Below are 12,500 nucleotides of genomic sequence, written 5' to 3' on the forward strand. Positions count from 1 at the left end.
GAAAGGATACAATGCATATACCATGCATATCCTATTCTCTGGCCTAAAATATCAACAGGCCCTCGCACAGGCTAACGTGACAAGTCTTGAAATGAGGCGTGACCATCTCTGCCAGAGGGTTTGGCAAAACATCAGTGCCGACCCGGACTACCAACTGCACCGCCTCCTCCCCCCAGACGTGCTCGGTGCCACTCGCATCATTTAAGGAACAGCAATACTTCTAGCCACTTTAAATTTAGGATAAAACCGGTTTGGTAAGAGTTTTTTTTCTGGCTATGGCCAAAATGTATTAGTTCATGTATTACATAGGTTTTATATTTAGAAATTTTAAATAAAAGAAATGTAATATTATTATTATTATTATTATTATTATTATAACAGTTTTCCAATTCTTTCAAGGCAAATTCAAACTAAGTTACTTAGTTTTCATGCCAAACAGAGTAAACACATCAACATGGGAACTTGGATTCACAATCAGAACTTTTACTTGTCTGAGTGGTTTATTAATTAGATACCAAATTGTCATTCCACTTGACATGAAGTGTGACAATTCCCTCCTTTGCATCATAGTTCGGTGATTTATTCATTCTCTCCCTAGATTTAAACAAGTTTTTGGTTGATAACAGATGTTTTTTTAACAATCTCCGAACTAAAATTTCAGATTACCTGCACATAATCTACAGCAACCCCTCCCCCCTCAACCTCCACAACCCTCCATGCAGCAATCTGTCTCTTGTGCCAACAATACCACCAGCTATGCAGGCTAGAAGAAAACGATCAACTTTCTTCGTATAGACAAGTTTCCGTGGATTCCCTCATGAAACTCTACTGATGGAAATTATAGTTTGGGGCCAGTTCGTTATAATTTACTTATGTTACTTAATAATAAATATTTCTGCTTACCCGGTAATAAACTCCTACATGTCCTAAACACAACAAAAAAGAATTTGAGTTGCTTAATATTTTTAGGTAAAAAGCTTTTCAGTAATAAACATTAACAATGATGCAAACAAACTTAAAGATAACAATAAAATTATGATCCTCTAACTTAGACCCACTCAGGGAGTGCCCATTCAATATTTGAAATGGGGGGTGGGGGGGGGAGGGAGGGGGTTGTTGAAGAAATTCCAAGAAAAATGTTACACAAATTATTGAAAGTCACATTTAGAGTACACTGCCCATCCTCATTCCCTCTTCACTCTCAAAAATTAAATGAGCCATACATGTACATGTACCTTACTCGAAAAGGGAACAGCACCCGGAAGAACAAATTTTACTAGTACATGTGAAACAAAAAATAGGGAATACCAGGTGGCAGTTTAGAGCACTGATGCCCTCACAGTTGGACTTTGGTTATGTACAGTGTACATGTATTGCTGAACAAAATAATAATATTATGAACAGAAACATTACATCAAATACGTAATCATTGTTTTGGTGGACTAAGGATATGAGGACAAAATGGTAATGTCATCTGTGCACGTGTCCTCTAATAGACAATTATACAGTAAGTAGGAACCAATCAAAATGCTTTCATAATAGCCCATTGACCCCTGGGAGTGAGACTTAAGAAACAGATTTTACTCTAGATATCTAACAATTTAAGGTTAAGGAACAGGTTCGTGGGTGTGTTGCGGAAAACCATCTTTAGTCATCTTTTTCCGTGGGCTGCGTGTGAAAATTATCATAATCTGTCCTTGTACATTTTAGGTACAATGGCGAATTTGTGAACAAATACTTATGCAAAAATGGCATTTAATCCAGCAACAACTGCTACTTAGCGAAATATTTCAAGATCCCCTGATCGTTCCGTACAAAAGGGGCAGATCCTTAATTTAAGACATAATTGTTTGAGCCAAACTCTACTGCTGGCTAAAACATGTGGATAGGAGTTGTGTAGGCCTGTCACCCCCATTGTTATCACTGTGATTTCTTTTTGCGAGAGCATCAATCAGCCTTTTTTCACTTTTTTTTCTTTTCTATCTCTATTCAAAACCACGACTGCACACAAGCAAGCGACGCAAGCAATGCAATGTTGCCATGACACGCTGTTGGAAATCATTCTCCCACCCTAAATTCCCAGGTGGTCCAGTGGTGTTGACAGCTCAACACCTTTGAACTGTGACGTAATGAGTCACGCAAAAAAGGAAACTTACAATAACTCCGGAGTGAAAAGAGATTTGGGATTTTTTTTTCTGCATAAGAAATCCTAGACCACATAGTTTATGTATGCCAAATATCACAATTTTGGAAATGATCCTCGAGCCTGTTCCATAACCTAACTCATCAACTAGAGACGTCCTAGGGCGTTTGAGGTGTCCATGGGTTAATCTTACAGCTCTTTTAAGGTACAGTTCCAAGCATAACAGGCAAGGTTGATTATTGCTATTGCTTGTATTTTGGCGACATGAAAATACCCATGGCAAGGCCATGGTCACTGTTTCTGATGCCATATTAATTGGTCAGGGGGAAAAACATGGCTTACAGGAAATGACAGTGATTTGTATGGGAATTTTGCTGATTTTGAACAATTATTATAAATCCTTTAGGGCCTGACGATTGTGGATAGCGAGAATACCTCTCAAAAGGCACTTCTATTCAGATTATTTTACTGAAGTATAGCAATCAGAATCAATCTATAACGACCATAACTGAAAATTGTAAATTTCAAAGAACCTTGCAATCAAATTATGCGAATTCCCGCAAAACTTGAAGCGACATGAGGAGATTTCTAATATCCAATTTTCAGACGTTGTGTCTTCCGCTGAGTGAATTATATTAACAAGATAACTAAAAATAGTTTAAACCTTTTGAAACCTGCTGCCTTGTAGCAGAGTTATAGAGGTTTGAATTCAGCCAAAATCCCGTACATTCACTGTAATTCAAGTAAGCCGCGTTTGCTGACCCCCCGCCCCCACAGATACCGTGAAAATGTGGTCTATCCCCCTATTTGCTAAACACAAGTGAAATCCATATTATGGAGTATGACCAAATACTTCAATTTAGCTATTCTTCAAAACAAATTTAAGCTTGCAACAATATGTAACTTGTTGCTGCAGTTTAAGCTTTAAATTGTAATACATATTATTTTTATATAAGCTTAGGGAGTAATAATTTGCAATCCTCGCAAATTATTCCTCTTTATCCATTTTGATTTTTGAATAGCCCAACCAACGCTTTATCTAAATCTCAATGTTATCTATTGTACTGACCTTCATCTATTTTGTGGACTGAAAAGTTGAACATCACACCCGCCAAAGCAAGAAGAAACGCTGACACAAACACAGCCACCATTTTGAAAGAACAGATGAATACGTTCCCAGAGTGCTTTGATGGCTCAAAACAGGTGTCTAACCTACTAGCCTCGGTCTCCTCGCGGTCCAACTTGACAAATCGTTTTTCTGTTGTTTTTGAATGCCCACTTTTAATGAATTCGAAGTCTATTGTTTTGTTTCCAGCTCGTGGCGTACTCCAGTTCTTGAGTGGATTGATTTACTTCCGAGAGAAGAAGAAATCTGCGGGAGTTCCAGAAGTAGACTTCGGGGATCACGTGATATAAATTGGAACATTGATCAATCATTGAAGAGGATAACAAAGTCGAGTGAACTCCAAACATGGCGGGTATTCCTTTACAAGTCTCGAAACAAGGTTTTCACGAGACTTATGAACTGAAAGAAGAACTGGGAAAGTGAGTGTTTCTGTTGGATGGTTTTGAACTGGTGGCGTTGTCTGTATTGATTTTGTTCAACGTCGTTTGTCACAGAGGTGCATTCAGTATTGTTCGACGCTGTGTGCATAAGGATACCAAAGTGGAGTATGCTGCAAAAATTATCAACACTAGGAAATTATCATCGAGAGGTAGGAAAACCGATCGGAGTAGGCCAGGATAATAACGAATTATTGCGGTGATTTTGGACTAAATTTCGATAGACTGTAGATCGATGTATTCCCAAAAATCAATCTTGTCATTTTTAACTTGAAAAAATTGCTTCTACTACGTACTGCAGTGTTAGAAATCTGAGACTTCAGTCCTTACAAATGTCTGTCTTAAATATCTGCAAATCATAGGGCAAAAAAGTTGATCTCTAGGATGCTATCGCATAAATGTGATGGCAATGTTGTTATTTAAAAAATGTCTACTGTAGGAGCGTCTTTTAAAAGAGGAGGGGAAGTATTGCAACGAGAAAGTGAACGCCGTAGAGAGAAGTGTTTACATAATGTTATTGTAACCGTGAGGAGAAATTCTCTGCGAAAATTAGAATGGGTTTCGGGTTTGCTATGAAAAGACATAATGCAGGGAAAACTGCATGTGAGTGAAAAACAGATGTTCGGAAGGACTGAAAGTTTGACCGGTATAAATTTTATATTTCGACGCCTGAGAACCCAAACATCACTTCACAGTGGGTGAGCCGATTTAAGCTTATTTTTCCACCTGTACAGATCAGAATTTCTGATATATGGCCGGCCAAATTTAATCTAACCAAATTTTGTTTCTTTATATACTTAGATCTTCAAAAGCTCGAAAGAGAAGCGAGGATCTGCCGACTACTAAAACATGCTAATATTGGTTGGTATATATAAACAGGATTTTTTTCTTGAGAACTTCTGCGAAGGAAATCCAACGACTTTAAAAAAACAGTTGTACGTGTTGAATAAATCTTTAAAACCGGTGGGATCTATGTTTATCTCGCCGTCGTTAACTGGAGGTCAATAAATTGTGTTGAAAATTATTTCGATGTTTGCCGGTCTCTTTATACGCTTACAGTAAAACCTGAGGGTACATTTTATATATGTCAAAGAGAAGCAACGACAATTTTCTTGTTTTGAGGCGGTGACGTATTCAACAACTGTGCAAATACAGAGAAATGCATTTAATGTTGCGTGGGTTGGAGAGTCATGTTCCCTAATAAATACAATTAAGGTGCCGTCTTCGTTGAGCTGGTTGCAAAAACTAGCACAAATGACTGCTTAATTGGCGCTTATGCAAAGCTCGATGATTTGTCTTGAAAGTGACACTGCTCGTGCATCATGCCTGGAAAATATATATACTTTGTCGCACACTGCGAACGACAGCCCGCTCGTTGGAATAACTAAAAAAAAACATGTCTGCGATAGAAAATGGATTTATAGTTTTATTGACGCATAGAAAGACCATAACAGTATATTTTCTTAATTTTCCGCACGATATTAGATTTCACGTCTGGTTTTGCGGGAAATTGCTTTCAATTTTGCTACCCCATCGAAAATCTCAACTCATCAATTACGGAAAAGTTATTCTGTTATTCTTTTAATGGACGCGCTTGAGTTTCGCGTGGATTTCAGTAGCGTTGGAGGTCCATAGCTACACATACACCTCAACCGAAATGTGATTTGCTGCCAATTGCAGGAAAATCGGATTTTTTTCTGGCGAAAATTTCTTTTATTCTCACAAACCTATTTAAAAATATCGTGCTGAGCGTATTTTCAAATTTTTGTTGAATTTTCAAATAATCAAATAACTTTTTTCAAAACAGTCCATGGGATGCCAGAGTAAAACTTCTTCTGATAGTGCTGTGATTAAAAAGGATTTAACAAGAGTTGAAAAAAACTGGCCTACCATTCGCAAGAATCCTTGTAAACAAAATTATTATCACACAAATGTCAGCAAGTATAAATACACAACAGAGGACCTTTCATTGTCCAAGTAACACTGCCTCTGTGTCCTAGCTGGTCAATGAATATTGCTAAAAGCGTTGATTGGCCTTTTACCACCAGCAACATATGAGGGAAATCTCAATTGCCACATTTTTTTTATCCTCTATTCATAACTCAGTTTTTAAGTTATGTAAATCAATTTGAATTAATTACTTGGTCTAACATGATAATAATCATCAATTTCATGGTAGGCAAGACAACATTATTTACATTTATTGTTTTAACAAATTATCTGTTTCCTGTAATTTGTGAGAACAGAAACTTGCCCTCTTTCATATGTAGGGTTGCAGATTTTTATTTCTTAATCAAAAAATTCATTTGCATCAGTTCATAAAGGCAATTGTAAAATTTTTTTTTTCCTGAACAAAGACTTGAAGGGGCTCTAATTGCCATAAGATGTGCAGCATGATATAATCTATAGGTCATTTTTCCAAAGGCCACAAGGTGATAAAAGATGTGGATGCAATGTGTTGTTAAGGTGTCATCAAACAGACTGGATCAACCTTCAGTCCTTTTTACTGTTACAAATGTCTTCGATTAGCTTAAATTGTCTGTTGTCCAAAGTTTTCCATTAGCCATCACTTTTAGATTTGTTTGCACAAGGCATCTATATGTGCATGTTCTGCCTTGCTGAGGAGTGTCTGGTGATCCAGATTTTTCCACAAATGTTTTAATTCATTGACATTGAATATTATGGCTGTCAAAGGAATGCTAGGAATGTGTATTCAACTGATGGTATTCTTGAAAATTCTTTTTATTAATTAAAGAAAAACTGTTTTAAGTTTTGAATGCATTGTACTGACAGCTGTCAATGACAGTCTAGTGTAGCCACAATATGACAAAATCTGCTCATATTCCATTGGTGTTTCCAGCTTGGGTATTTTAATAACAGAAGATTGATGAGAATAAATTAAGTCATCCAAGGAATACTACAATGTCATGCTTTGTATGAGATCTCTATGGAAGTCTCTATTAACTTAACTTATTAACGTACCATACTCCTCCAGAAATTGAAGGTCAACATTAAATTCTAATAATGACTTTTGCATGTTAATGTATTAAGCTCTCCCATAGGGTTTGTAAAACATCAGAGCTAAATTTTCATTCTGTTATCCCCACCTATTGTCAATTTCTGCATGCAATTTGCAGGGTTGTCAAAACATGGTAGTGGACTGTGATACAGCTCTATAGGTACATGTACTTTTATTTAAAGCTTTGAGACTTTTGCCTGTTTTAAACAGTTTGTTGATGGCAAAAGAGAAAAAATAATATTGATACCCAGAACCATCCACTGTGGTACAATTCTTCCAGCTACTTCAAGAGTGCTCATGTTCTTGTTTTTCATTTTCATTCTTGCATCAGTGCCTCATCTGAGGTGCATATGCCGGTAATTATACAGAAAATTTATGCAATTTAATCAAATTGCAAGTTCTTGAGTTGTTGTGATAACTGTCATTTCAGCTGACTTTTGGCTTTGCTACGTTTTCCCTGATGAACAATAGATTCAGGAAAATGTGCCGTATGAAATAGAGACAAGAACTGATATGTACCTGAATCTGACCACGTGTTAATCTGTAATTTGATTTTTGTGGTCCTTTTAATCACCCTATTGGGTGTGCCACACAGATGTAGGACTCAAATTGTATTGTTTTAATCTTGTTTTGTGAAATCTCCAAAGTTTTTCACAGATACTTTTTGGGTCATACAGTGCAAGTTAAGCACTTGGATATTCTTTCATTAACATTTTTTGACAACCCAGGACTTCATATGATACACTATGTTTAACTAAATACTTATTTACAGTATTCTTAAAAATGTTGTAATGTTCCCTCTTGACAAAACAGTCCCGACTCGAAAGTCTCTGTACTAACTAGTGAAGAGGCGTTGCTTGCCCAGTGAAAGCTGTAAGAAATTTATTGAACCCTAAATTTATATTTGGATCTTAAGTCTCAGCTAATTTTAAAATTAGTGTAAGCTAAATGAAATATGTAATATACTCAGTGACTAACATAAATACAGTACTTTGACTTGAAACTGAGACGATATGAATGAATTATTTTCAATTGCTGCAAAATTTTCATTTCCTCTATTGGACTTTAATTCAACTCATTTTCAACTCCATTAAATAGGCATATTTTTAACAATATTTGTTTTTCATTTACTAGCCATTGCGCTCATAGAGCGCAAAATGGTGGAAAAGAGAATTAAAGAGTCTGCTGTCTGTTCTATGATTCCTTTTTGCAGTCAGATTACATGCAAGCATTGCTGAAGAGGGATATCATTATTTGGTGTTTGATCTGTAAGTGAAAACTTGCAAATGGACTTAAAATTGGATTTGTGTTGTCTTACTAGTGTGTGGAGTTGTTTTGATGTAAAAACCACTGCAGTCATTCTAAACAAGTAAGTTTGTAGTGAGAATTTCATGTGAGATAGATTGACGTAACTGGTGTTTGCAGCCAGCAGCAAATGGCAAACTAGCTGGCACTAGGGTCTTACACTTAAATTATAGAATTAATTGATTTTTGGGCAAGTCATAGGGTGGCATTCCATAATCTCTTTTATCCACAATCATTTGATTCTCTCAGCAGGTCCCAATACTTGTTGCTTGACAGAAATAATGTTATTATAGAGGCAGACTTATCTCTTTTTTTTCTTTATTACAGAGTAACTGGAGGTGAACTGTTTGAAGACATTGTTGCTCGGGAGTACTACAGTGAAGCAGATGCAAGGTGGACTGATTTCATTGATCACTTAGCAATTTAGCTGTCTCTAAGTTTATTATGTACTTTAATTTACATACAAATCAGTTTTAATTAACACTTCACAATAAAACACCAAAGTGACCATGTTTTTTAAGAGGGTTGATGCTATTTGTGACCAAATAAGTGATACTAACTACCTTGTAGTAGAGTAATAATATCAATTTAATTTATAAATGACTTTGTGGGTTTAACAACACATTTTTGTACAGTCGAGTTATTGAAACAGAGCATCGAGCCTCGCAGAGACTGGTAACGATTAGTGTGACAACGTGACAGTTGACACCTCCTTCATTGTGTCATGTCAATAAATTGAAAAAGGCCCAGTTGTTGTGCCTAAATCATAAATCCACTTCTTCTGTAGAGGCAAATGAAGGGTGTAACATGTTTAAATGTTCGGTAATGGCTTGAGCTAATCATGCAAACTCATTTTATTACTTGGGCGGAAACTGCAGGGCATCAACCTCAATTTGTGCTCACATGTAAGTTTACTACCCAGGTGTTTTCCAGTTCAATTTATGTGCTGCATGCAGACCATAAATTAAACTTAGTGCAGAAAAAAACAACAGCAAGGATCAAGGCATATAAATGAAACAGGGTGGCCCAAGAAAACAAGTTCAATGTTTATTATATCTCTAGGTCTTTAACGCTTTGAGGTCCCAAGCCAGCCTGAACCTTAGTATTTTACTCTGTCCAACGTCAGATTTTACTCGTCAATGGGGAACCCCCGGGAGTCAATGGGTTTAAACAAGTTTTCAAATGTTGCAGGCTGTTTGTAGAATACGGCCCGAGGATACATTTGGCTTTAAAATTAATAATAGTGTATGTATTATCAGAGGGACTAAGAGTGTTTTCTTTCTCAATTATTTTCAAGTCATTGCATTCAGCAAATATTGGAGAGTGTTCATCATTGCCATCAAAACAATGTAGTCCATCGTGATTTGAAGGTAATTTCCTGTTTTTTCATTTAAACAAGAAAGTAATTATAATTGTAAGAACATCAGTGACGCACACTGCTATCACCTCATATGCCACTTACAGTTCATACCACATTTTGACATCATCTGGGATCTATAACTGAACAAACGCATGGCAACATTGGAATCTATATATTGTTAAATGTATGCTCATAAATTTCCTTGATTTTGTTCTTCTCTTTAATCTTGCTCTTTCACAGCCAGAAAACTTGCTCCTTGCAAGTAAAGAGAAAGGAGCTGCTGTTAAGCTAGCTGACTTTGGATTGGCTATTGAAGTAGATGGTGACAAGCATGGATGGTATGGTAAGTTAGCCAAAGGGAAGATGTATTAGTCTACAGTGAAATCCTATGAATGCGAGTGTATTTCGTGACTTTTTGGTACGAGTGTGACAATAAATCACGAAATGCAGTGTTTAAAGGATATTTACTATATACTCTATAAAATCACTCCATCCCTGTTTTTATAGCAACCTCTGCATTGCACTCTATAACCTCTTTACAACCTGTTTATTCATTCATCATTCAAGACCAATCAGAAATGTGAAATTCTGCTGAGCACAATACATTAATATTAAAAAAAAAAGAGACGTGAAACGAAACTGCCCTTTATGGAGGTCAGTAGTGATGCTTTGTTCAGCCAAACCAAAAAAGAAACATGTAACTAATCACAGCAACATACACAGCAGAATTCTGACTATCAGATCTGACTGCTACTTCCATCTTGGTGAAAAAGAAGCTGTCCAGATCAAATGACAATGTCTGTAGCTGCCGTCTTTGTTTCCATGGGTTGGCTGACCTGACTGTTAAAGATCGTCTAAAGATCCTCGAAAATGGAGACAATCAGTCAAAGCTCTTTGAGTGGTCCTTTAAGATCTGTATTAAAGGGGATGACTTTCACGTTTTCAGTCAAAACTGACAACCTGAGGAGAAGATACAAATTAATTACCGTATTTACCCGTGTATAAGTCGACTCCCCATTTTTGATGGCAAAAAAAGCAATTTCTTAATTTCTTTGTCAAATGTTCATGGGACACTAATCTTGTATTCTTCAATTTCTGGAAATGTGGATACACAAAAAAATCAGGGCCTCAACAGGGTTCCCCATAGTTTTCATCGCAACATGTATGGCACCTTTTCAAACCGGTAAAGCAATTGGTTAATGTTGGACGTTCTGCAAAGGATAAGCGACTTCTGAGTGTTTGTAGGCAGTAATAAGTGCTCTTACAAGCGGCAAATCTTACCGGTTACCGCCTGATAAGGAGAACCCTGCTCAAGCGCTTAATAGTTTTGTGGTTCAGCAGTTGTTGTATATGCGGGCATTTTGTCCTTGAGTTTCGAAAAAGTTCTCAGAAAATCGAACATGTAAACCTCAAACTAACCTGTTTCGTTGTTCAAGGATAAAGGGCTTTAAAGGATAAGCACAACATCACAAAAGTAGGAGTCAATCTTTGAAAATAACTTGCGGACGATGCGAAAATGTGCAAGGTTTCAGTGGTCCTTGGCTTATAATTTCTCACATGACAAACAAAACAAAACAAAACTAGTAAACCAAACAATACAAAGTTTGCAAAAGCATTTAAATCAGCCAGGTTTGTATAAAGAATAAAAAACAATCATTACCAACCAGCATTTTCATGCAACACGAGTGACAAAGCTCGCACGCAAACACGAGGAATTGCGCCAGGTTACTAAGCCGTTGACCGATTGCGTTTTATTTGAAGAAACAGAAATATTTTTGCATGTAGAGCTTTCTGCCTTTGGAAAACGAAAATTTCCAGTGTCTATTTCATATTTGTGCTTGTGAGTATCTTCAACATTTAGAGTTGGACAAATCCTTTTTAATTTCAACTGGAATTGCTTACATTCATTTTGAAGTCTTTTGTCGGCTTTTGTCCACTGCATTCGTTATGCCCAAGGCAACATCATTATCTTAATTTTGAATAAATTACTTAGCTGCAACTTGGCTCAAAATCTTTGACCCGTGTATAAGTCGAGGGCAATTTTTGGAGCTTCTTTTGAGGCCATAAAAGGTCGACTTATACACGGGTAAATACGATAATGTGTATGAGACAATTTTATAACAGTCATTTTGAACCCAACATGCATGTCAACATTTGAACAAGTTGGCCAGATAAAGATATTCACAATAGGGCTACTCTAGATCTCATCCTGGCCAGGGGTTTCAATAAAATTTGAATGAATTTGTGCATATCGACATTTGAACAAGGTGGCCAGATAAAGATATTCACTATAGTACTACACTAGATCGAACCCCCTGGCCAGGGGTTTCAGTAAAATTTGAATGAATGCATGTCAACATTTGAACAAGTTGTTCAGAGAAAGATATTCACTATATAGGACAACTCGAACCCTCACATTCATGGGTTTCAATAAAGTTTGCAGGTGGCACCTGGTTTGATTTGAGAAGGGTCATCGTCAAAATGAATTTTAATCTTAGGTTTGAAAGAATCAGTCCTCAATTACTTCAGTTTAGGGGGGGGGGGGGTGGGGGGTGTATCTAACTTCTCTGCTTGAAGTAGCGGACACTTTTCGTGGGCTGTCAGTACTTACTGAAATCAGTGTTATTATAAAGCACTAACACTATTTTGCCTTTACGGCGAAAATGACTTTCCATTTTGGTGTAATGCTTTCATCAGAAGCAGGAAGCGTTTGATTGTTGGCATTTCTCTCTTTAGGATTTGCTGGTACCCCTGGCTATCTTTCACCTGAGGTGCTCAAGAAGGAGCCTTATGGCAGGCCAGTTGATTTATGGGCATGTGGTGAGAATAGTCTTTAAGACTGTTGCTCTGTATGGTGCTTCCATTTGTGCTTCTATTAACCCACTATTAATAAACGCCTGAACTGCTAACCACTGATGAGTAAAAGAACTTTATCTACCGTACCTTAGACAGTAAAATCTTTTAAGTCTCACTGCTAGGAGTCGTTGGGTTAAGCTGTCAGTATTAACCATCAAATTTGAATTTAAAATTGTACACATCTAATAATAGAGTTTTAGCATTGCATTTACATGAAATAGCAAATGACAGGCAGCTGCTTGTCGTGAAAGCAA

The 12,500-nt window shown here is 36.9% G+C and overlaps 2 protein-coding genes across 5 annotated transcripts in view; one reads left to right on the forward strand and one right to left on the reverse strand.

The window, feature by feature from the left end:
* LOC138007884 (erlin-2-like) overlaps positions 1-3,338 on the reverse strand; it is a 32,914-nt gene extending 29,576 nt beyond the window's left edge. For all 3 annotated transcript variants that reach the window (XM_068854991.1, XM_068854989.1, XM_068854988.1), the window contains exons 1-2: positions 3,213-3,338; positions 904-926 (exon numbers count right to left, since the gene is read on the reverse strand). In XM_068854991.1, coding sequence (XP_068711092.1) covers positions 904-926; positions 3,213-3,294 — 105 coding nt within the window. In that variant the 5' untranslated portion in view covers positions 3,295-3,338. The remainder of the gene's footprint in view (positions 1-903; positions 927-3,212) is intronic.
* A 105-nt stretch (positions 3,339-3,443) lies between these two features.
* Positions 3,444-12,500, forward strand: part of LOC138007883 (calcium/calmodulin-dependent protein kinase type II delta chain-like) — a 28,387-nt gene continuing 19,330 nt past the window's right edge. For both annotated transcript variants that reach the window (XM_068854986.1, XM_068854987.1), the window contains exons 1-8: positions 3,444-3,688; positions 3,764-3,858; positions 4,508-4,567; positions 7,939-7,993; positions 8,358-8,423; positions 9,328-9,400; positions 9,631-9,733; positions 12,127-12,210. In XM_068854986.1, the coding sequence (XP_068711087.1) occupies positions 3,615-3,688; positions 3,764-3,858; positions 4,508-4,567; positions 7,939-7,993; positions 8,358-8,423; positions 9,328-9,400; positions 9,631-9,733; positions 12,127-12,210 (610 nt within the window). In that variant the 5' untranslated portion in view covers positions 3,444-3,614. The remainder of the gene's footprint in view (positions 3,689-3,763; positions 3,859-4,507; positions 4,568-7,938; positions 7,994-8,357; positions 8,424-9,327; positions 9,401-9,630; positions 9,734-12,126; positions 12,211-12,500) is intronic.

The sequence above is a fragment of the Montipora foliosa genome, chromosome 6, assembly GCF_036669935.1.
Source record: "Montipora foliosa isolate CH-2021 chromosome 6, ASM3666993v2, whole genome shotgun sequence".
NCBI classification, from domain to species: Eukaryota; Metazoa; Cnidaria; class Anthozoa; order Scleractinia; family Acroporidae; genus Montipora; species Montipora foliosa.